Source organism: Rhyacophila brunnea, unplaced genomic scaffold, assembly GCF_057557595.1.
Source record: "Rhyacophila brunnea isolate RB1 unplaced genomic scaffold, BYU_Rbru_1.0 scaffold_18, whole genome shotgun sequence".
Lineage (NCBI taxonomy): Eukaryota > Metazoa > Arthropoda > Insecta > Trichoptera > Rhyacophilidae > Rhyacophila > Rhyacophila brunnea.
The window spans coordinates 2,368,189-2,390,207 of record NW_028232837.1 but is presented as its reverse complement, the minus strand read 5'-3'; the positions used below and the strand labels follow the sequence as shown (position 1 = coordinate 2,390,207).

General features: G+C 35.5%; 1 protein-coding gene across 1 annotated transcript in view; it reads right to left on the bottom strand.

Moving 5' to 3' along the window:
• The window catches only part of LOC147073106 (E3 ubiquitin-protein ligase RNF19B-like), a 129,228-nt gene that overhangs the window by 2,494 nt on the left and 104,715 nt on the right, over positions 1–22,019 (bottom strand). The window contains exon 8 of the mRNA XM_085945324.1: positions 676–862. Within this exon, the coding sequence (XP_085801450.1) occupies positions 676–862 (187 nt within the window). The remainder of the gene's footprint in view (positions 1–675; positions 863–22,019) is intronic.

Below are 22,019 nucleotides of genomic sequence, written 5' to 3'. Positions count from 1 at the left end.
TCATCAGAGATGTATCTTCTTCAATTTATACTATACATATAAAGCTTATGTATGTAAGAGAGGATGAAAAAAAGCTTGGGAAAGCTTACATTAGTTGTCTATGATTGCTTTTCTTTTTCTTTTTTCGACCATGTCCGATCCTAATAGGATCATATGGGCCTCCACAGAGTAGAGGTTTGTATTGACAGATTTTGTTTTTTACGAGAAATGGATGTCAGCCACTTGCTCAACCTATTAGGTCCATCATACCCTGACACACACAAATTGAAAAACAATGTGTGTACTTGCCAGACCAGGATTCGAACCTGGGACCCACGGCGTTATAGTCCAACGCTTAAGCCGCGCGGCCACCGTGGGCGTCTATGATTGCACATAGCAAATTTATTTGTAGCAAGCTTCACCCTCTGATATCGGCAATCATGGGCGTTGGCTTATAATGTCGTGGGTCCCAGGTTCAAATCCTGGGTCTGGCAAATACACATATTGTTTTTCAATGTGTCTTTGGAGTCGGAGTCGGACCTATCAGGTTGAGCAAGTGGCTAACTTCCATTTCTCGTAAAACAAAAATCTGTTATTACCAACGAACCATTTATGATCTGACATCTGAGTGGGAACTTGAAATCTATACTGTTTATCACAAAACAAAATTATAGAAAATGACCACGTGGTGTATACCTCCCATGCGCGTGGAGTTCTCATCGACTTCCTCGGCGAAGTCGAACCTGACGCCGTGCGGAGACGTGGAGACGCCGCAGCCTCCGGATCGGCACAGCGAAACCGGCACTACTCCGTAAACGTAGAAGAGCAGGATCGGGACGCCGATCCCAACGGCCAGGCCTGCGACGACGGGAGCCGCGATTATCTGCAAGAAAATAAAACACACAATCAATTTAAAAGAAACTTCAGTGAAATGTAAAAATAACAACTTAGGGTTTTGAGTTTTGACACACGTTTTCCCATAATAGACGTTTAATGAATAGAACAAAATACTATTCTTTTGAGATCAAATCAAATTTTATTTATTTTATATATATTGAACTTGTGAACAATGTGACATTTAAAAACAAAGAAATAGTATTAAAACAGTATATCGAGGTTATACTGTATAGTTTTTGCTGTTTTACTGTTTTAAATGCCAAAATGTATACAATTTTACCCTCTACAGTCTACGTCCTGGTAAAACGCACAAAGGCATAGGATATAATGGTGAGAAAATATAAACATTATTAGATCATATTGTTATTTTTTTATTCTGATAGAAAGCATGATAATGACCTAATGCGTTCTGCGTATACAAAATACAGGACTTGTAACATGTCGTATATTGTGTTTGCCATATAAAGGTTAGTCTTTATAATGTAGAAAAAATGTTTTTAAATCATAAAAAAATCTACGTGGGAGAACGCTTTGAAAAAAATATTAAAGTCCTTCTTGCGATTATCTCAGAACTTGTTTTAATGACTTAATGCTTTCTGTCAGTATACCCTCGATATATAAAATATAAATATATTCAGTATTAAGTTATCAAACAGTAGAATGAGTAAATACAAAAATTATAAATTAGATACACCGAATAACCTATTTTAAGAATTTATAAAACAATGCCCACACACGTAGGAGGAATAATATGTCAACATCCGAAGCGATTTGGTTGAACAGAATTATTGCTCCCACAATTGGCATTACCAATGGCAGGTTCGTTCTGCACAGTAGGAGAACAAACAACGGATGCTCCTGATTTCTAAGAAAACTATCAGGGACATACAAGTAAATACCACTATGAATGGCAGAATTCCCATTTACACCTCGTATAAGTCGGAAAAAATACGTGGCCATAGTATTTAAACTAGAGTAGAGAGAATCCTTGCTTTTTCGTACAAGGTGGGTGTTAGTAATGTTCAACAATAACAGACACCCAGGCTTTGAGAAAATCACATAAATATATTCATATTGTGTCCTCAGCGGGATCAAACCCAGAGCTCCCGGATGGAAGGCCAGCGCCTTACGCATTTGCACCACGAGAGCCGCCCCATATACGATAATTTGTTATTCACTTAGAAATTAGATCCTGATTATGGCCCCCCACATCTTGAAGCGGGCCTCCAGGCTAGGATCTTTGGCGGCCCCCCTACCTATCGCTAAGGATAAAGTCAGTGTGACGCTCTACAATAGCGTTTTCCAAATGGTGTACGCGGTAAAATTAATACTTATATTTAGTGTTTTTTTTCTTTGAATATTTTAATACATCCATTTGAATTACGGAGTTGTCGGGACAATTAAAAATTGCATCGTCCAATCACATATTATGTACTTTTAAATAATAATATTATTGAAAGAAAATAGCACCGCAGGCGACTTTTTTTACTATTGGAGTGAATTTGTGTTTATCTCACTTATTTGGTCGACTTGCCACGCCGGGCCCCCAGGCTAGAGCCCTGTCAGTCCCCCCTTATGGGCGCCATGATACTTATATTACAAAATATTGCAATTTATTGGACTTATTAAATTTACAATTCAAAGGTCTCTCCACAAGAAGTCCGCCTGGTTAATTGTTGAATTAAAAACAAGATTTAATAAAAATCGATTAAGTAAATCGAGATAATAATCAATTCCAGTCATTTATTCCTGGGTTGTGTAATTAATTAAACCAAATAATATAATATAATATAATATAATTAGAAGATAAAGAGAACTTTTTATATACCACGTTTATAAATTTTATGTTGAATCATATAAACTTGACAATTCTATGTATTAATAAAAACTTTTTATTGTACTTGATAGAAATACTGAATAAATATTATAGAATACAGAAATGCCATTTTGACATTTCATATTAATTTCCATAGTAACGCACGTATATATTAATAATTTAGTTGCTAGGACCCACTTAGCAACCAATAATAGTGAGTAGTAAATATTACTTTTAACAATTTTTTTCCGAAACATACAAAAAAGAATTAACTGAAAACGAATTCAATTCTGCTTAAAGATGGCCAAAAGTATTAAAATAATGCATTGTCGTCGTGATCTGATATATTCTAAAAGTTTCAAATGTCTAGCTAGTCGGGAAGTTAGTTAAACATCTTGGACAAACAAGAAAAAAATTGTACTGCACAAGAAAAAATCTGCACCGGACAAACAAGAATACGAGCTAATAAAAACGTGGTAAAAAATAGTCATACAGCGGTTACAATATCACTTGTTAAATGATAGTGTTTTATTCCTTTTAATATTCATACCATATTACCCACGTCTTTTTGGCGCGACAAATTAGAAAGCGCGCAAAAATTGAAACGGCAAAAAAAAGGGAATAACTCATTTAAAATTCGTCCCAATTTCTGAAAAGTCCGTAAAATTTACATCAAAAGTTAGCGCGCTGTAATAATCCGGATTAAATTTTCGCACTTTCGAATAAAAAAAAAATTTACGCCCTCCCCCCTTCTTGAATTCGCAAATTCGCTGGCGTTCACAGAAACCGATGACGAGAAAAATACTATCAAGGTGTAATACTTTCCCTGATAACTTTCTTGCCTTCTTGTAAAATTATAGAAACTTCAAACAGACGGAAGTATCTGCATAACCCGACCCGGCAAAGGCTTCGGTATATTTTCTTCAACCAAGCAAAAAACAAAAGTTTAATTAGCATTTTCGGTCTTAACCTGTAATATGACTCTGCATTACGGCATTATAAACATGAAGAAAGCGATCCATTTTTTGAAACTTATGAATATGATATTGTTTGTTGCTTGTTCTCCCAAGGTGCAGAACTAACCTGCCATTAGTAATGCCAATTGGGAGGGCAATAATCATGTTTAATGAAATCGCTTCGGATATTGATATATTCCACGTACGTGAAGGTGAATTTAGGTGGACGTTTTTAAGATAGGTTCTATCAATAGTTCACTGTGCTTCAATAGAACTGAGCTTCCATCTACTTTTATTTATGTTATTTTATTTCTTATTTTATTACTTATTGTATTATAATTCTGCTCTGTATTTTTATTTAAAAAATTGTTAACACTTATGTCATGTCATGTCGTGAACGCTTTAAATTTATAATTTGTTATGTTCATTATGTGTAAAATAAATAAATTTGAATTTGACTTAACAGGATGGATGGGCCAGAAATGGGCTGGACACATAACTCGAAGAAAGGACAATCTTTAGTCATCTAGTGGTACACAAGAGGTACAAAACGTCTGCAAGGTAAACCTAGAGGCAGCTGGATCGATGAAATGATTAAGTTCTGCGGAAACGCAACGCACAAGACCGAGAGAAGTGGAATCAGCTTGGAGAGGTCTTCATCCAGCAGTGGATAGATTTAGGCTGATGATGATGATTTTCCAATTAAACTACGGACATCTCAGTTAATTATAACGAATAATTATATCGAATTTCAATTTCAAGCATTTCATGTGACAACTACTAGTTAAAATTGTCATAGTTAACTAAGATGCCCGTAGTTTAATTGGAAAAGCATACTGGTGCGAATCCAGCAGATACAGGTTCAAATCCCGTCGGGAGTCGTATTTTTTTCTACAAAATGATATTTTCTAGTGTGTATAATATAATATATGCATGAGATGTTTTCAAATTATGTATATCCATTAGAATTTAAATTCAAATTCCATCAAGTACCTTCGGTCGAAAGTATTTCCATTATAATTGTTTCAAAAGTTCGATCTAGCGTCCTCTACTTGCGGAAGTGCTGTACCTCTTGGATATCACTGGATGACTAAATTTATTCAACGAAAAACATACCGGCGCGAATCCAGCAGATACAGGTTCGAGTCCCGTCGGGTGACGTATTTTTTTCTACAAAATGTTTTTAAATTATGTATATTCAATATATAGAATGTAACATTCTGAAATATTGTCTTATTAGTTGAATAAAAAAAAATAGTTTATTAAAATTATAATGGAGTTTTACCACTTAATTAAACGCAATTTCAATTAATAGACAAACAAGTAGGTACGTACATAGTGAAATAGCATTTAATTTCACGAGGAACTAGCATCGATTCGATTCCCATTAATATTCGTTCCGTCCCTTCGAGGTATTGCAGAAGAAATATGTAATTAATTACTTTGACGTGGAAATTCAAATATTTTCCGAAATTATTAAACATCTTAGACTTTTCTCAAAGCGAAGTCGTGTCAGAGTTTAAATTCTTCAACGGCATTGGACGGGTGGACTGTCAAAGAAAAGCCGGAATTATTTCATATATATTTTTTCAACCCCGAAGAGAAAATTCATCCCTCCCCCTTCTCAACGTTAACGCAAAGTTTTTAAATTTCATTTATTCATGAATTTCTTCGTCTTCGTTTAAGCGAAATACTTTTTAGTAAGAATCTAATTTACATCTTTACTTGAGACACGTTTCAATGACGACGACCGTTAAAAATATAATTTTCATCCCGACAAGATATATATAGCTATTCAAACTTTATCGTAAATTTGTTAAGGCTATACCTCAGTTGAGGCATGGTCTAAAAATATCGTGGGTAGGCGATGCGCGGATCGCGGGTCGCGGGTGCAAATGACGCATGCCGAACGAAATATAATTTGTCATATAAATCCAAAATGCGTCCATTTAATGTTCTGTTTGGAACTCGAACGAGCGGAGCTGTTTGCCAGGGTCCGTCCTCACACGGGCCCAATTGGACATGGAGATTTGATAGCAACCGAGGCCAACTTTGAGGCATTCGAGAAATTTGCAGCGTCGTATGGGGAGCGGGATAGTCCCGACTCCTCATTTCAATTCGTGACACTCAGTATGCGGGTACACAGGGCGTTTAACGTCAGCGAACAGCAGAGCCAGTCCAAAAAACAAAAAAAAATCTTTCTTAACTTTCTTCTTTAAGCACTACGGTGCATGGTTGCAGCATCAGTCCCGTGCGGCTCCGTCTCAGGACGGAATGAGCACTTAAAAGCACTTCTTTCAGACAGTTTAAAGCGTCATGGAAAGCGGCCGTGCATATATGACGGGTGGTGGTGGGCACTTTAACGTATGTTCTATTAGTAACAATAATAATATATTCATTGACATGTTTTCTTTTTAAAGTAAATGGGTAACGTTTTTAGTCATCTTTACACGATTTAAGAATTAATACTCCCGTCGCCATCACGAAACAAATTGACGTATTCACACCTCGACGTTCGGTCTCCGAGTGCCAGCGAGCCCAAAATTTCGTCTCGCCTATACATAGTTGAAAATTATTTGCCGTTTCACTGAAGTATCGCCTTAATAAGTAGTGTTATAGGACACTTACTAGTGTTATGATTATGGCCAGGCTCATGAGGGGCCCGGCGTGGCGAGTCGAGCAGATAAATGAGATAAACACACATCACAAATTTGATCTAATAGCAAAAAAAAAATCGTCTACGGCGCTATTTTCTTTCAATAATGTTATTATTTAAAATTATGTGGTTGTACGACAACACAACTCCATAATTCAAATGGATGGATTAAAATATACAAAAAAACACAAAATATACACATTAATTTACCATTTGGAAAACACTACTGTAGAGCGTCATACAGCCTTTATCCTTAGCGATAGGTAGGGAGGCCCGCTTCAGGATGTAGGGGCCATGGTTATAATTTACGGGGAAAGACAGGAAACTCGACAGGATTTCGATGCGAGGGATATGTAATTGATAGTAGGTACTTCATTAACAGTCAGGTCCGACCAAGCAGATGTATTTTGATAAGATTTATAGTGTAATTATACACGGTTATGGAGTTGATTTTTAACTTATTGGCGGGGCTCGAGATTACAATACGTAAAATACGAGCACGGTAAAGTTGCATTTTGAATGGAATCTTGTTCGTGTTAGCAATGGTGAATAATTATTCACTTTCGACGTGGCACAGAGCCTTGTTAAAACGGCGCGAATTTTAATCAAAAAACAAACTGGCTCTGCTTTGATCAATAATTAATCACGATTAAAATAATACATCGGATCACATGTCTAACCAATGTATCATTACGATGGTAACAGTAGGTATGTATTTACATGCTTGAACATTACAAATTGAAAGTTCAAGTCGTTCACAGCATGTTAATATAACAAGGAAGTACACTAAGTGAGCTAAATAGACGCTATCATATTTATAAAAAAAATCGGTGTGTGTACTTATGTACGCGCGTTAGAAGTTATACTTCTTTGGCGTAACAAAACTTGTGATAAACTAGATTCTTCGTAGTAGTCTCTAATCTCGTCGTAGGTCAAATTTGAGTTTTTATTGTATTTTCAAACCATGATCCTGGACACTCCTTAAACATTGTAGATAATCTATTTATATAATTTTGAAGCCTTATTATCCTTTATATTTATTTTAAACATTTGATGACTGCATAAAGTATTTTTGTTACATAAAAAAGCAGTGCAGTGGTGTTAAGATTTTTTACATTTATTATTTTTTAATCGCGTTTATAAAACCATTAGTATAATTTATGACGAGATAATTTTAGTAAAATATTTGCGATAAAAAATTATATTGATAATCTCTGTGATCCCAAATTTGACAAGAATTAGACATTTTATTATTCAAAAAACGGGCAAGATTAACACATTTGAAGATAATTCTAAAGATACTTGTTATAAGCTATGTCTTTGACCATTCAAGTGTGATAAACATCTTATGAATAATGATTGCTTTATAATAATTATTGACCTAAGAATAAGGTAGTGTTTTTTTGAAATACGCCATTTCTTTCGTCATTCCCCAGTGCTTAAGCTACAACATACGGCCGTAGCCATAAATTGACAAACTATAATTGACGCGCGTGTTTGAACATGTACCGTTTAAAAAAAAAATAAAAAAAATTCGGTTAGGTACGTAACTGTTTACGATTGAAACTATTTTTCAGTGACGTATCTTCTGATAAATCAATGAGTTCTTCACTTGCTTTTGATGACATATTAGTTGGTAAGTCGTCTTGAAATGGGTTACAAATCCAACGCAACGAATCAAACTTTTTTAAATAGTCGTCAAAGTAATTCTGCTATTTACTATTATTACTTCCTATTTTTTTTTAATTCATGTATACAGTGGCGAGGGCCCACTATATATTCGTTCGCGACCCACTGGTGGGTCGCGACCCATAGTTTGGGAAACCATGATCTACAACGTTTAAGGAGTGTCCAGGATCATGGTTTAAAAATACAATAAAAACTCAATTTTGACCTACGACGAGCATGTCCCCCCTTAATTATCTTGTTAAATTACACGTTTTCAATTTCAAGAAAAAGGACCGCTTATTGGAACGCCGTTGGTTTATTTCTATACACTTTAACTTATATTACTAAATTATATAATGGTTTCTCGTTGTTTGTATTTTTGAAGTACCAAATGTATATCTGACGTTTATTTACGTAAGTATACAATCGTCACGATTGCAGTATCATACTGTGCGTAAAGGTAATGCGTTCGGCTGATAACCGAACAATTGGAATCCAATAGAGTGCGTTTTTTTCGTGTGAAAAAATAAATTATGTGTTAATGTCACACGCCAAAAATACACTCTGATCTGATTTCCCAAACGCGCCAAAAGAAGTATAACTTCAAAAACGTTCTATACAATATAGATAATAACATTAGTTAAATTTCAAACGTAAAAAAACTCATTGTAATTACATATACATGTAAAAACATCCCTTGCGCATTCTTCCCATATACGTCAATAGAGCGATTGTCGACCGTTGCAAATTGCAGTTTTCCTCCCCCAGCGCTGCATCTGATAGCGCCCCCACGATGCGAATCGCCAGGGCGGGAGCGCGCACAACGCCTGCGCGCATTTACAACCCCCTCAGATCGATAGGGCGCCGGGTGGGCCCCCGATGATCGGTGCCTGGGAGGACTACTGCAGTAACCGGTGCTGATCTGAATTGTGTCAATCGAAATACAGACAGCGAGGATGCAGGATTTTCTTATTCGAATTAATTGTAATCGGCATGTAATTTAATATTATGTAGCCCCTAAACTTAATTTAAAACTATGAATATATGGCATTGTTTTATTAATTATTTCTACATGCATTTATCATTTCGACTTGTGCCAGAACCATAGTATTCACTTTGTAATACAAATGTAGCTTATATCTAACTGCCTGTGAAAGGACAGACCGCGACAATCAATTATTAGACATATAAATTTAATATGAAGTCAAATACACTGAACTATCATTATTCAGAACATTTAAATGACTAACGATACTAAACGCGTACCTACCTATGTCATCATGACCACATACTAATATAATACACCAATGAAGGATGCGAATTAATTAGTTTCGCGGATTATCGTCCGTAAAAAGTTTCACATAAATTCACATAGATGCCGATAGGCCCATTTTTACAGAAAAAAAAACAAAATTACCGTGATTTAAGCGATGCCTGGTTTTCACATGTCAAGTACGATTTAATCACGTAAAATTACACCACTCCATTTTGGAGCCCCCTTTATATTTTAATGTATTATTTACTTATTAAAAAAAAATATATTATCCTCAAAAGAGAGAAGAAAAAATATATAAAAACATACAATTTTATACAGAAAAATAAAATTTCGAAAACAAAATACATAGCATGTCACTGAATATATGTCTATCTATGTCTTTGGGGAGCGCATTGACTAGTTTTGCACCTTTCGCTAATGTGATAGGCTTGACACGAAGAAACGGTTCCGACGCAGAAGACCGCGTAGGTGACAGGCGCACGCTATGTAGCTTGACCTTACAATGGAATAAGGATTTTCTTCAACATTTTTATTTCTAAACTATAACAGTGTTGATAGGTTACTTTCAGTGTAGTGATTTTCACATGGACGAGAGTGTGTGCGTGTAAAGTTCGCACACGTACACGAGACCGGGGGTATTTTCGCCAAACCCAGACTGTTTCCACGTAAGATGTCATTGGTCTCGATATTTCGGCAATATGTATAAAACTATAGGCACTCGCTTCCTTATTGACAATGAGCATTGGAAAAGGGTAAAGGATAGCACGGAGTCTTTAGAATTGGTTTTACAATACGAACACTGGAAATAGCCATAGTAATGTAATAAGAAGTGAAATTTCTTTTATTTTGTTAACTGTCAATTCATGGTGGAAAATAAAACTTTTATTATAATTAAATTAAACAACAAGAAGTGAAATCATTTATGTTTCATAGAAAGAATAATTAGAGAGAGCTATCTGGATTAACTTGGTAATAAGACTAATAAGAGTTGCTAAGTTAGTTTATTTCAGTTAGGCGTGTTTTGATTGTATTTTAAATGGTTTAGGCCACTGCCTTTTTCCGCAGAATTACTTGCTGTATGACGTATTATCATGTAGGGATACTGGTTCCATAAATAAACAGAACGCGAACAAACAGAAAATGAACAAACAGCACGCAGAAAAAATAGAACACCGATAAATAGAACTTGGAAATTCCAGGAAAAATATAACATTTAATATTGAAATTGTCGTATCTCTATTTATGGTGTATAGATTTTCAATACGCTGTAAAAAAACAAATTATAGAATTTCTGCATTTCTAATCGCTGGAAAGCCTCAATTAAGCGGGACTCAATTTGGTTTTGCCAGCAAGCTAGGTTTATTTCATCTTAATCATCAATCTAATAATATAATATCATTCTATTCAAAATGTTTTGGTGACTAGGTAGGTAGGTACAACGAAATAATGAGAGTTGAGTTAATAATTCTGTGGGTTAATTAAATTTTTGTTATTATATGTAAGTTAAAATGATGAGTTTAATAATTGTATGGAGTTGTGCATGATTATCAAAATCGAGCAGATAAATTATAGAATTTCTGCATTTCTAATCGCTGGAACACCTCAATTAAACGGGACTCAATTAGTTGTTGCCGGCAAGCTAGGTATATCTCATCTTAATCAATCTAATATGTTCAAAATGCGTTGGTGACTAGGTAGGTACAACAAAATAATGAGTTTAATAATTCTGTGGAGTTGTGCACGATTATCAAAAATCAAGCAGATAAATTGAGGTTTCTACGCCGAATGGCCAACATGCAGTGTTTATAATATATATTAAACATTAAATTGATAGATACTTATATATTTATTTTAATAAACATGAGTCAAGTATTTAATTAATACATGGAATGTTTTATTTTTTAATGGAAATTGTAGGCAACAAAATCTAAGTTGCTGGTATTGACCTCTTAAAGATGGGCGCATATCTTAGGGACCAGAGTGAAACTAGACTAACCTCACCCGCGTAGACAACAGTTTTTAACTGGCACAAAAACCAAAAAGATTCGGCTAGTTAACTGGGTATGACTTTTATTTTAATTTATGTAAAGTATGCCTCACAAATTTTAATGCAACGAAACAAAAAAACTAAATTCAAATACCTACAATCTACATATAATTATTTTATTAGAATTGTGGAGATATTGGCATGTAGCCATGGCGCCCACATCCTGAAGCGGGCCCCCAGGCTAGGATCTTTGGCGGGCCCCCCGACCCATCGCTATGTATAAAGGCAGTGTGACGCTCTACAGCAGCGTTTTTCAAATCGTGTAGGTAAGCGGTAAAATGAATGTGTACCCATATTTGGTATTTTTTTTGTATATTTTAATATATCCATTTGAATTATGGAGTTGTACAGTACAACCACATAATTTTAAATAATAATATTATCGGAAGGAAAATAACTTTTTTTACTATTAATGCAAATTTGTGATGAGTGTTTATCTCACTTGTCTGGTCGACTCGCCTCGCCCGGCCCCCCAGGCTAGAGCCGTGTCAGCCCCCCCCCCCCTTGTGGGGGCCATGCATGTAGCATCGCTAGAAGATCAGATCGTCGCTCAACAAATCGTACCTAAATCAAACCCGCGCTATCCAGGACACAAGATACCTACATAAAGTGCAATCAAGATGTCGGTGAATCGAGTCACGGCACACTGAAAGATATTTACGAACTCATACTTTGAAAGTAAAATATTTTGCGTATTTCATCTGAAGTAAATAACTGGGTACAGTTTTTTTCTAATAAAGGGTTTTCATAAAAGTGTAACATAATATTACGCTGCGTGAAAGTTATAATATGTCAACAGCAGTGGCGAAGGGTGGAGGTAGGCTGTTAAGATCCGCCATAAATAGTGCACACTAAACTTTTTTAGTCATACGTATTTGTTTCATTGAAATAAGACTACAATTTACATGTGGTTTTGGTTAGTTTTTAAAATTCAATTGAACTATGTGAAAACCAAGCCATAACAGATAATAGTCAAAAAATACTCGTCTATCTATAGAATATCTAAAATTATGCAATTAAATCATACATAACTTTGGATATCTATAGACTAATATTTTTTATCTATTATAGTTTGGTTTAGGCAGGGCTTGATGAATTTAAAAAAAATTAACCAACAATAATTAATAATATGTGTAATAATATGTATTCTTAATCCGACGAAAACAAATAAGTATGACTGAAAAAGTGTGCACAATTTTGTCGTATCGCCCAAAATATACCAAAACTATAAATTATGGTTTGGTTTAAGGCAAGATTTAATTGATATTTAATTTTTTTTTAAATTCATTAACCTCTGTCTAACCATAATGAGCTTCTCAAGTCGGTCCGACCCTCAGTTGGACCGGTCGGATATTGCGACTTGGTTTCTACGAGGGAAAATTTCTTAGCTTTCAAAAAGTTTGCGGCATTATACGGCGAACGAGAAGGTCTTTTCTCATCGAGAATTGACCGTAATACATTATATGGAAGTAGGGATCACGCACACTCTAGTGCACGCCAACCAAGGTCTTGGGAAGTTGCTCCTGGGACACTATCGGCACAGATTTGAACAGCGCCCATCGTTCGTTACGCCGCGGTATATGCCTGCATAACGGGTGTGGAGACGTGGCGGGTGGTGGAGGGAAAAGCAAGTCTAACCATAATCGATAAAAAATATTAGTATATCTATAAAATATCTAAAATTATGTATGGTTTAATGCCATAATTTTGGATATTTTCGAGATAAACGAATATCTTTTGACTATTATCTACCATGGCTTGTACTAGGCAGAGTTTAATTGAATTTTAAAATCTAACGAACACTATTTACACATTGTAGTTTTGGCTCAATGACAACGAATACGTATGACTGACAAAGTTTAGTGTGCAATATTTACGTCTAATCTTAACAGCCCACCTCCACCCTTCGCCACTGGCAGGCCGTATACTGCCCTTCCAAGGAAGAAGGCAGTAACTGAGTCACACACTTAAGAGATAAATGACATATGACATGTGTTTTTTATTTTTTTTACAAATTTTAGTACTGGGAAACAATAAAAAACGGTGATATTTTTTATTAGTAAACAATCAATAACTGCAATAAATAGGTGCAATGACTGCCTTTTCGCTGAGAAATGTGTATCATTTTAGCAGAAGTACATTTCTTCACTAAGGATGACACTTTAGTGATAATACTGATTTTAAAGTGAACAGGATATTATATAACTTTCAAAATTATTATCTAACGGGTGGCATTCATAACTCAATTTCACAAATTTTGCGAGTTACTGCCTCCTTCCTTGGAAGGGCGGTATATTAGACAGCTCAGTTACAGAATATCCAATATGACGTGAGGATCAATACGAAACTTCCCTTATCATTGCTTATATATTATATAAACAACGCAAGAAAGAATTACTATTCGGAATGATCCCGTTGCGACGCTACGTGTCCTGATATTATTACGATATTCGCCCCCAAGGCATTCAAAGGACGCCTCGTGAAATAGGATACACCTTCGCCATTAAATTCGTGATATCATTATGTAACGCTATGATATTATTATCGTAACGAAACGCGACGCGAGGTGTAATGATAAATTATTTTAATTGGGGTTGATTCGGTCCGCCGCCCTTAATGATAATTCGAGGAATCCGCTTCGGCTTGCCAGGGAAAATATTGTCTTTAAGGGATGCTCTCGATAATATAACGAATCGTGCGACTGGAAGCAATGTAATCATTAAAATTATGTTCCATCCCTGATAATTTAAATATACTTAGGTAATACTGGTAGGGCTTTTTCTCCCTGTGAACGAAAAAGTTAGTTTTTCTCAAAACATTGTATAAAGATCCGTATTTGGAGTACTGGACCGCCCCCAGATTTAAATTAAATGTATTTTTCCCATATTAGCACCAGCTGTGTACTGAATTTTCAAGTCTTTTGATATACGGGAAACAGGAGGGCGAAAATTAATCGTAAAAAGTTTGACATAAAATACTGATGAACACAAAAGTTGCAGTTACAATTTATTATAATATACGATTATTTTGTTAAAATTAAGATTTATTTTGTATGACCGCCGGGTCAAGTAACCTCAGCCCAATGACATTATTAATGGACGACGCGCTCAGTACAGTAGCTAGCAAGTAAATTCGCCCATAGTGACATTCGCACGTGCATAGGTAGACGTCACGCAATATCCATTATGCGATATCACGCATCGGGAATTTATAGCAATATCACCTTTATTGTAACGGCGTTAGAACAGTGTTTCTAGTATCAATGTTCGTTTGAGCGAACCTGTTCGAACCGAACCATTCGGCAGACCCGACAAAAAGTTTCGGGAATTCATAGCAATATCACCTTTACTGTAATGGCGTTAGAACAGATTATGCCATTCGGCAGACCCGACAAAAAAAGTGAGTGTCATTTTTTTTTCCAAATGCTTCGTCCATATTAATGTCATTGCCTCAGCCCCGTCTACTGAAATGTGTGTAATAAGGTAGGCTCGACAGACGAAACCTTAAACATTTACGCATAATATTATTGTCTATGACTGTAGCTTTGCCCAAAATTATTAATTTAGCAAAAGTCACCCTTCGTCACTGATATAAATATATTATATAATAAATGATCTATTCATACATTTTTCGGTGGGAGTTTCGATTTGTTATTTGAAAGAACCGAACCCGAATTTATCATAATCTAGAGTAGGTAATTTCATCCCAATTATTCCGGACAATTGAGGTTTTACTGTGCGTCATATTCGTGTTCATTTAATCGTATTAATACGCATATAAAACGGCCGTATAAAGCCGGACAATGTCCCCTCTCTAGTTTTATTTCTTACTCTGAGATCTTAAATCATTCAAATAATGGAGAAACATTGCCGCAAACTTTGTGTACAATAATATCATACATGCGGATTGGGCTTTAGGTCACCAATCCACTGTGTGCAGTGACGGCTCGACGACTTTCTAGGTGGTGGGGTTTAGCCATTAATTATTAAATATACATACCTACCTACTTTTTGATATTATAAATTATGTACCAAGCTATGCATAATAGCATAATAATATGATTTTATTAATGAGGAAATGAGTAATTTTTCAGAATAAATAATTTGATTATCTGAGTCGTTACTTAATCACATCTAAAAAGCGTGCTTCAAGATATAAACTTAACTAATAATAATTATTATAGATAGACCATATTATCAGTTTTGAACAACGCCATACAGCGAGCGTTTTTACTCACTCAGGGGTCATTTCATTCGCTCCCCAGTATGCGTATACTAACGCTAATCCATTCACATCTTTTGTAGAATGATATTTCTACCGGCGTGTCTACACAAGCCTGCTTTCGGTCCGCTACGGCAGCTAAATAGGGTGGGAAAGTATCGAATTATTAACGCTTACTGTAATAATTACAATAAGTTAGCCGTCTGAGCTGTCTATCTCGGTCTAAAATTAATCACAGCCAAGAGAGGTGCTGTTAAAACATAGCACGTATTGTAACAATTATAACTAAATTATTGTAATTGTTACAATAATTGTTAATAATTCGATACTTTCCTACCCTATTTAGCTGCCGTAGCGGATCGAAAGAAGCCTTGTGTATAGAATAGACCCGCAGGTCAGCGAAAAATAGACGACATAGCTTTCTTAATTTGCACATAGGTGTCACCGTGAAATAGGGCGTATTAAATCTAATTAATTATTTTAATACCGCGTAATCATCATTATGTCAATACATAATTTACAATAATTGGTTTATTTATTTGTATAATAATAATAAACATCTCTATAAAATTGCTTTCGGACTTAGATGGATAAAATAAATTAAAAAGTTCATTTATTTTAATCATATAATTAAGTAGGTATATAATAAAATATTGGACGTGTATTTTTGACATAATAACGATGTGGAGATGGTCCCTACGAACTCTTAGGGTAGAACCGCCCCTGACTTTACAAGACAACAGCCAACAAAGTTGTGATGTAACAATTTATTCCCATTTCACTCTCGGATAATTAAATTAGCAGGGAAAAACAATGATTAGTTCGACGAGAGAAGGACTCAGTTTTATTGACACTGAAAGAAAAGATGGTCGTAGAATTTTATTAGGCCGAATAAGACTTAGATAACAATATATCATATAATGGTAATGGATAAAGTTTATATTCTTGTGTCAGTACTGAGTAATTCAATTTGATAGATGGAGCGTTGCTGTATTATAACAGGGGTTCCCAACTGATTGTTGTGATTGTCAGAACATTTAAAGCCGGTCGCACAATAAAACTGGAGTCGATTGCAACATGTCGCATTTGACGATGCAGCATGCAGATTTTGTACTTAGTGTAGTTCGGTATCGTTGTTTCATTTACTCACTTGTACATGCAACCTACACTGTTTCTGGGTTAAACATTTTAGTAAAACTAATGTCATATTTATAGATGTGGTATAAAAAACCAAATTGAGTGATTGTATACACATATTACTAAATTAGGCAATCGAATCCAAGAATGATCCCAAGAATGGATAATTTTGAACACTACAGACTATTTTAATTTTTTCAAGGGGGACGAACCTTCCTGCGACCGTGCTGATGGCATGGTAAAAATTATCGCATTTCCAATCGATCCCTGATTCGGTCTTACTTCTAATTGAAGAACTCAGAACAATTTTTGGTTGGTTTTTATTATTTTTTTATTACCTCAATAAAAAAATTGACCACTAATATTTCCTGGCAATATCGATATTATAAATATCTTTGTGACCCCTAAAACTTATATCAATTGTCAGAATGCGTACCGCATATCGTCGGTGTTTTGTAAAAAGGGCGAATCAACCAAAATGCTACTTTACAGGAGGAGGATTTTTAACTTTTAACATTTATTTGTTTTTTACCTGTAGATGATTATAAATATCTAACAAGTTTATAATAAAGCTTAGAAAGAATACTGTCATTATAATAGGTATTATTATATAATATTTTAAAAGGCCTAATATGTCACATTTGCTTTTTATTTCGTAATTTTAATTAATTTAATTTTAGTCGATTATCGTTTTTAAGTACTTTCCTGTGGAGATAAAAATTTGCCGTTTTTACACAACAAAGCTAGTGGGGTACATATTATATTTTCATTAAAAACTCGATTTCGCCAAAATGGTTGATTCGCCCTTTTTACAAAACACCGACGATATGATTGTATACGAAAAGTCTATGGGAGCCCAGTCTACATTTGCACTAATGAATTCCGACACCTTACCCTATTATTTAATTAACGTCAACATATAAATAAATATACGTTCTATATTTTAACGAAATTGTAAATAATATATAAATATTCATTTCTTTTCGTTTATCAGCCAGGACGCACGGCTGGGTACAGCTTTATTACACCATCAGAACAATAGTTTTCCACCAGGCATTTACAATAATATACTAAAAAAACTTCATGAGATAATATTGTATACCCAACAAAAATAGATTTTTCAAGAGTATCATAATATATTTTAATTTGATAGATGATTGCTAGGTATACAGAAAACGATACTTAACCAAGTTTTAATTCATTCTCTGATTTATGTCAATTCGAGATACTTAAATACCTCTCAAGAAAAAAAAGGTCAATCTGACGGAAGCGTTTCTTAAATTGTATTAATATTGGCGACAAGCTTTTTTTATTTAATATAAATAATTAATAACACACTTAAGAAATTCGCATCAGTATGATTTACCATAAATAATGGAGTAATCCGCGACGTCGGTTAGTAATTAAGGAATTAATTGATACCTACCTTAATTTAATAATAAGCTAAAACCGATAGCCAACCTTATAACGCAATTCAATAAGCATTTCATGCAACAACAGTTAAAATCGTCGTAATTATCCAAGGCGCCCGTAGTTTAATTGGTAAAACATACTGGCGCGAATCCAGCATATATAGGCTAAAGTCCGTATTTTTTCTACAAAAACGATTTTTCTAGTGTATATAATATATATTTAAATATATAATACAATATAACATATATTATATATATGAAGCGTTTATCCGAGGCGCGAAATACTTAACCTGTACAAAAAGAAAGAGGAAAAGTGGCCGGAATAGTAAACACGCAGCCCAACGAAAATCGGTAGGACGAATAAACCCGGGAAAAGGTTCCGGAAAATGCGACCTTACCTACCTAGCTATAGGGTGCCAGGTACAGGGCACAGACGAACGCGTAGGTAGGAAACTCTTAATTTATTTATTCAGCAGATAGCTACACTTTGCAGTCAGGGACATGTACCTGTGGCTGGGCAGGGTTGCCAAAATCACCGAAGGCATCAGAAGCGGCATTAATTAATTAGCACTAAACTTAGTCAGGTCGTAAAAAGGTATCGCGGTTGAATTTAATCATCGTGTCTGAACGTGATCGTATAAGATGTATATACTGATATACCGAAGGGGGTATATCTGGATGTTTCTCTGTCTCGACGAAGGGATGTAGTTACCGCGCAATTAAAACGACCTGGTATTTGAATGGGATGGTCGTGGTTGACAAGTTGAGAGGTTTCTTATCGATAGATAATATTATGTCATATTAACAAAATTTTAAAATGTACGAGCTTACGGCATACCAGAAAAATAGAACTGCAAGTTTTTAAAAAGTTGGTTGTATGGAAATACCAGTCTGTAACAGGCCCATAGGGGTCCAACTCGGTCGCCACAAAGGGAAATTGTCTTGATTCTTACTGCGGACGTGGAAATCTCTTCACATAACTATGACACAGAATATTAAATTTGTCAGTTTTGAATTAGATTTGTTTTCTATTATTTTCGAGGGAACTTTTTATTGCGTCAATTTAATCTCAGTCAAGGCACACTTCAGTGGGTGGTGACCTCAGTCTTAGGTAACTGCTCCTGCTAGGCTAGGGCTCAATTAAGACTGAGTGTGGTGCGGGGTGGATTAGTTTTGTAATATATGTTTGCGTTCGTCTGTAACAGAGTTAGATTGCAGTCTTATTCATGAAATAATATAACGTGATGTAATAAATTAAAATGAATAAAAATATACTAACTATACTTATAGAAACGTGAAACCAACATAAGAGGATGGGTAGATAACAGTACAACGCAGATGTGCGCTTATGCTGACGACATAGTAATTACAAGCAGATCCAAACAGAGGATGATCGATCAAGGTGGCGAAAATAAAAGCAGAAAATGCTGGGCTGCAAATAAACCAGTCAGAAACTAAGTATATGGTCAGCACACGCGATCAGGTACCGCTGCAGAATATAGACATAGGACAGCATGCATATGAAGGGGTGGACAAGTTCACGTATCTCGGATCCAGCCTAAATACCCAAAATAAGACAGCAGAGGAGATAAAAATCCGCCTTATCTCCGGGAATAAATGCTGGCATGCCTGCAAGCGACTGGTGGGGTCGAAAATTCTAGGCCGAAGAAGTAAACTTCTAATTTATAAAACAATTATAAGGCCAGTTGGTCACTTATGGCTGTGAGACTTGGTGCTTAACTCAAAACGAGGAAAACAAATTAGCTGTCTTCGAGCGCAAAATACTCCGCAAAATCTTTGGACCCACGTTGGAAAATGGGAACTACAGAATAAAAATGAACCACGAGTTGGAAGAGCTGATTGAACAGCAAACAATCATAAGATACTGTAAGTCCCAAAGACTACGATGGGCGGGACATGTGGAGAGAATGCCTGAAGTTAGAGCGCCAAGGATCACGACGAAGTGGCTACCCCAACGGAAGAGACCCAGAGGCCGCCCAAGAAGGACGCCGTAGAAGTGGACTGGCTTCATATAGGAAGACCCGGTAACTGGAGAAATGTGGCGAGAGACCGGAGTGAGTGGAGAGCGGTTGTGGAGGAGGCCAAATCCCACCCCGGGATGTAGCGCCGTGGAAGAAGAAGAAGAAGGACTATACTTATATTTACTCCCAAGATGGCCGCGCGGCTTAAGCGCCTGACTTTATCGTCGTGGGTCCCAGGTTCGAATCCTGGGTCTGGCCAGCACACGTATTGATTTTGAATTTGTGTATGAGTCAGAGTATGGACCTAATAGGTTGAGCAAGTGGCTGACATCCATTTCACGTAAAAACCAAAATCTGTTAATAAAATACCTCCACTCAGTGGACGCCCATATGATCTTATTAGGATCGCACATGGTTTTAAAAAAAATGATGTATTAATAAGTAACTAAAAATCCTACATTATTTAATGCAAATGTACACAGCCATGTGACTTATTTACCTGAGTAGTTATTTATTAATATTTTAATCGATAAAATGCTGGAGACAACACAATTCAACAGTGCCTCGTAAGTTTGACCATAGTACCCGCAACATAGCTTGTCACTTCGCGAACACGAATATCATTGTCGCTTTCCCCCAACGGATTGTTCGACTTAACATATATGGATATAAAAAATAGGAAATATATTGTTTGAAAGCACTTATAAAATTTTATTATTATATTATAAACCGCTAATATATTATGTTCAGACAGGTTGCATAATAATGTTTTCATATTATATATACGTTTATTTGTGAATGGAAATACTTGTGGACATTCTGATAGTTTATATTTGTATAACGCATATGTTACTTTAAACTTCACATTGATAAATTACACGGCAGTAGATAAAGGTTTTTAATGATTACATTGGTTTGCGCTCTTTTAACTCTGAAACTTAAGAATGGTTGATGTATGTCTCGTAAGTCAATGACATTAATATGGACGAATCATCTGGTAATAAAAATGACACTCACTTTTTTGTCGGGTCTGCCGAATGGCATAATCTGTTCTAACGCCATTACAATAAAGGTGATATTGTTATAAATTCCCGATGCTTTTAGTCGGGTCTGCCGAACGGGTTCGCTCAAATGAACATTGACACTAGAAACACTATTCTAACGCCATTACAATAAAGGTTATATTGCTATAAATTCCCGATGCGTGATATCGCATAATGGAAATTGCGTGACGTCTACCGATACATGTACGAATGTCGCTGTGCGTGAATTTAATTACTAGCTACAGTATTGAGTGCGTTGTCTATTAATAATGTCATTGCTCGTAAGTATATGATCATTACGCCGTGAGTTTGGTACGCAATTCCGTAGGTATATATTATTGAAGTGATTAAATTTCTGACGTTTCCGTTCTGGTTTTGTCTATGCTGATTTTTAGAGCATAGACATGTCGGTTGTATGGAGTTAGATAAAACCTCTACAAGCAATAGAATATTCGTCTTGGGAAATGATATGCTATAAAAATTTGATTGTGCTGCAATAAGTGTGCTCGTTTTTTTATAAGTCATCGTTTATCCCCATTCAACAAGCACTCTTCACAACTGATACCTGACTATTCAGTTTCAAATTACAAAATAATAGTTAATAATAACAACAATCTTTTGTAGCTTGATTCTTGTACCTTGATATTATATTTGCCTGTTATCGCGAAGGATGGTTTCTAATCCTGGTGTCCTAATGAGTTTGAATTCACATGCGCCTGTCAATTACCTACGTGGTCGCAGCCATGATTTATTCTGGATCGGAACAGTTTCCTCGTGTCAAGCCTATCAGGCATCATTAGCTAGGTGTGCAAGATAAGTCAATGCGCTCCCCAAAGACGTAGACATTTTCGGTGACATGCTATATATTTTGTATTCGAAATTTTATTTTTCTGTATACAATTGTACTTAAGTATGTTTTTATTTTAATT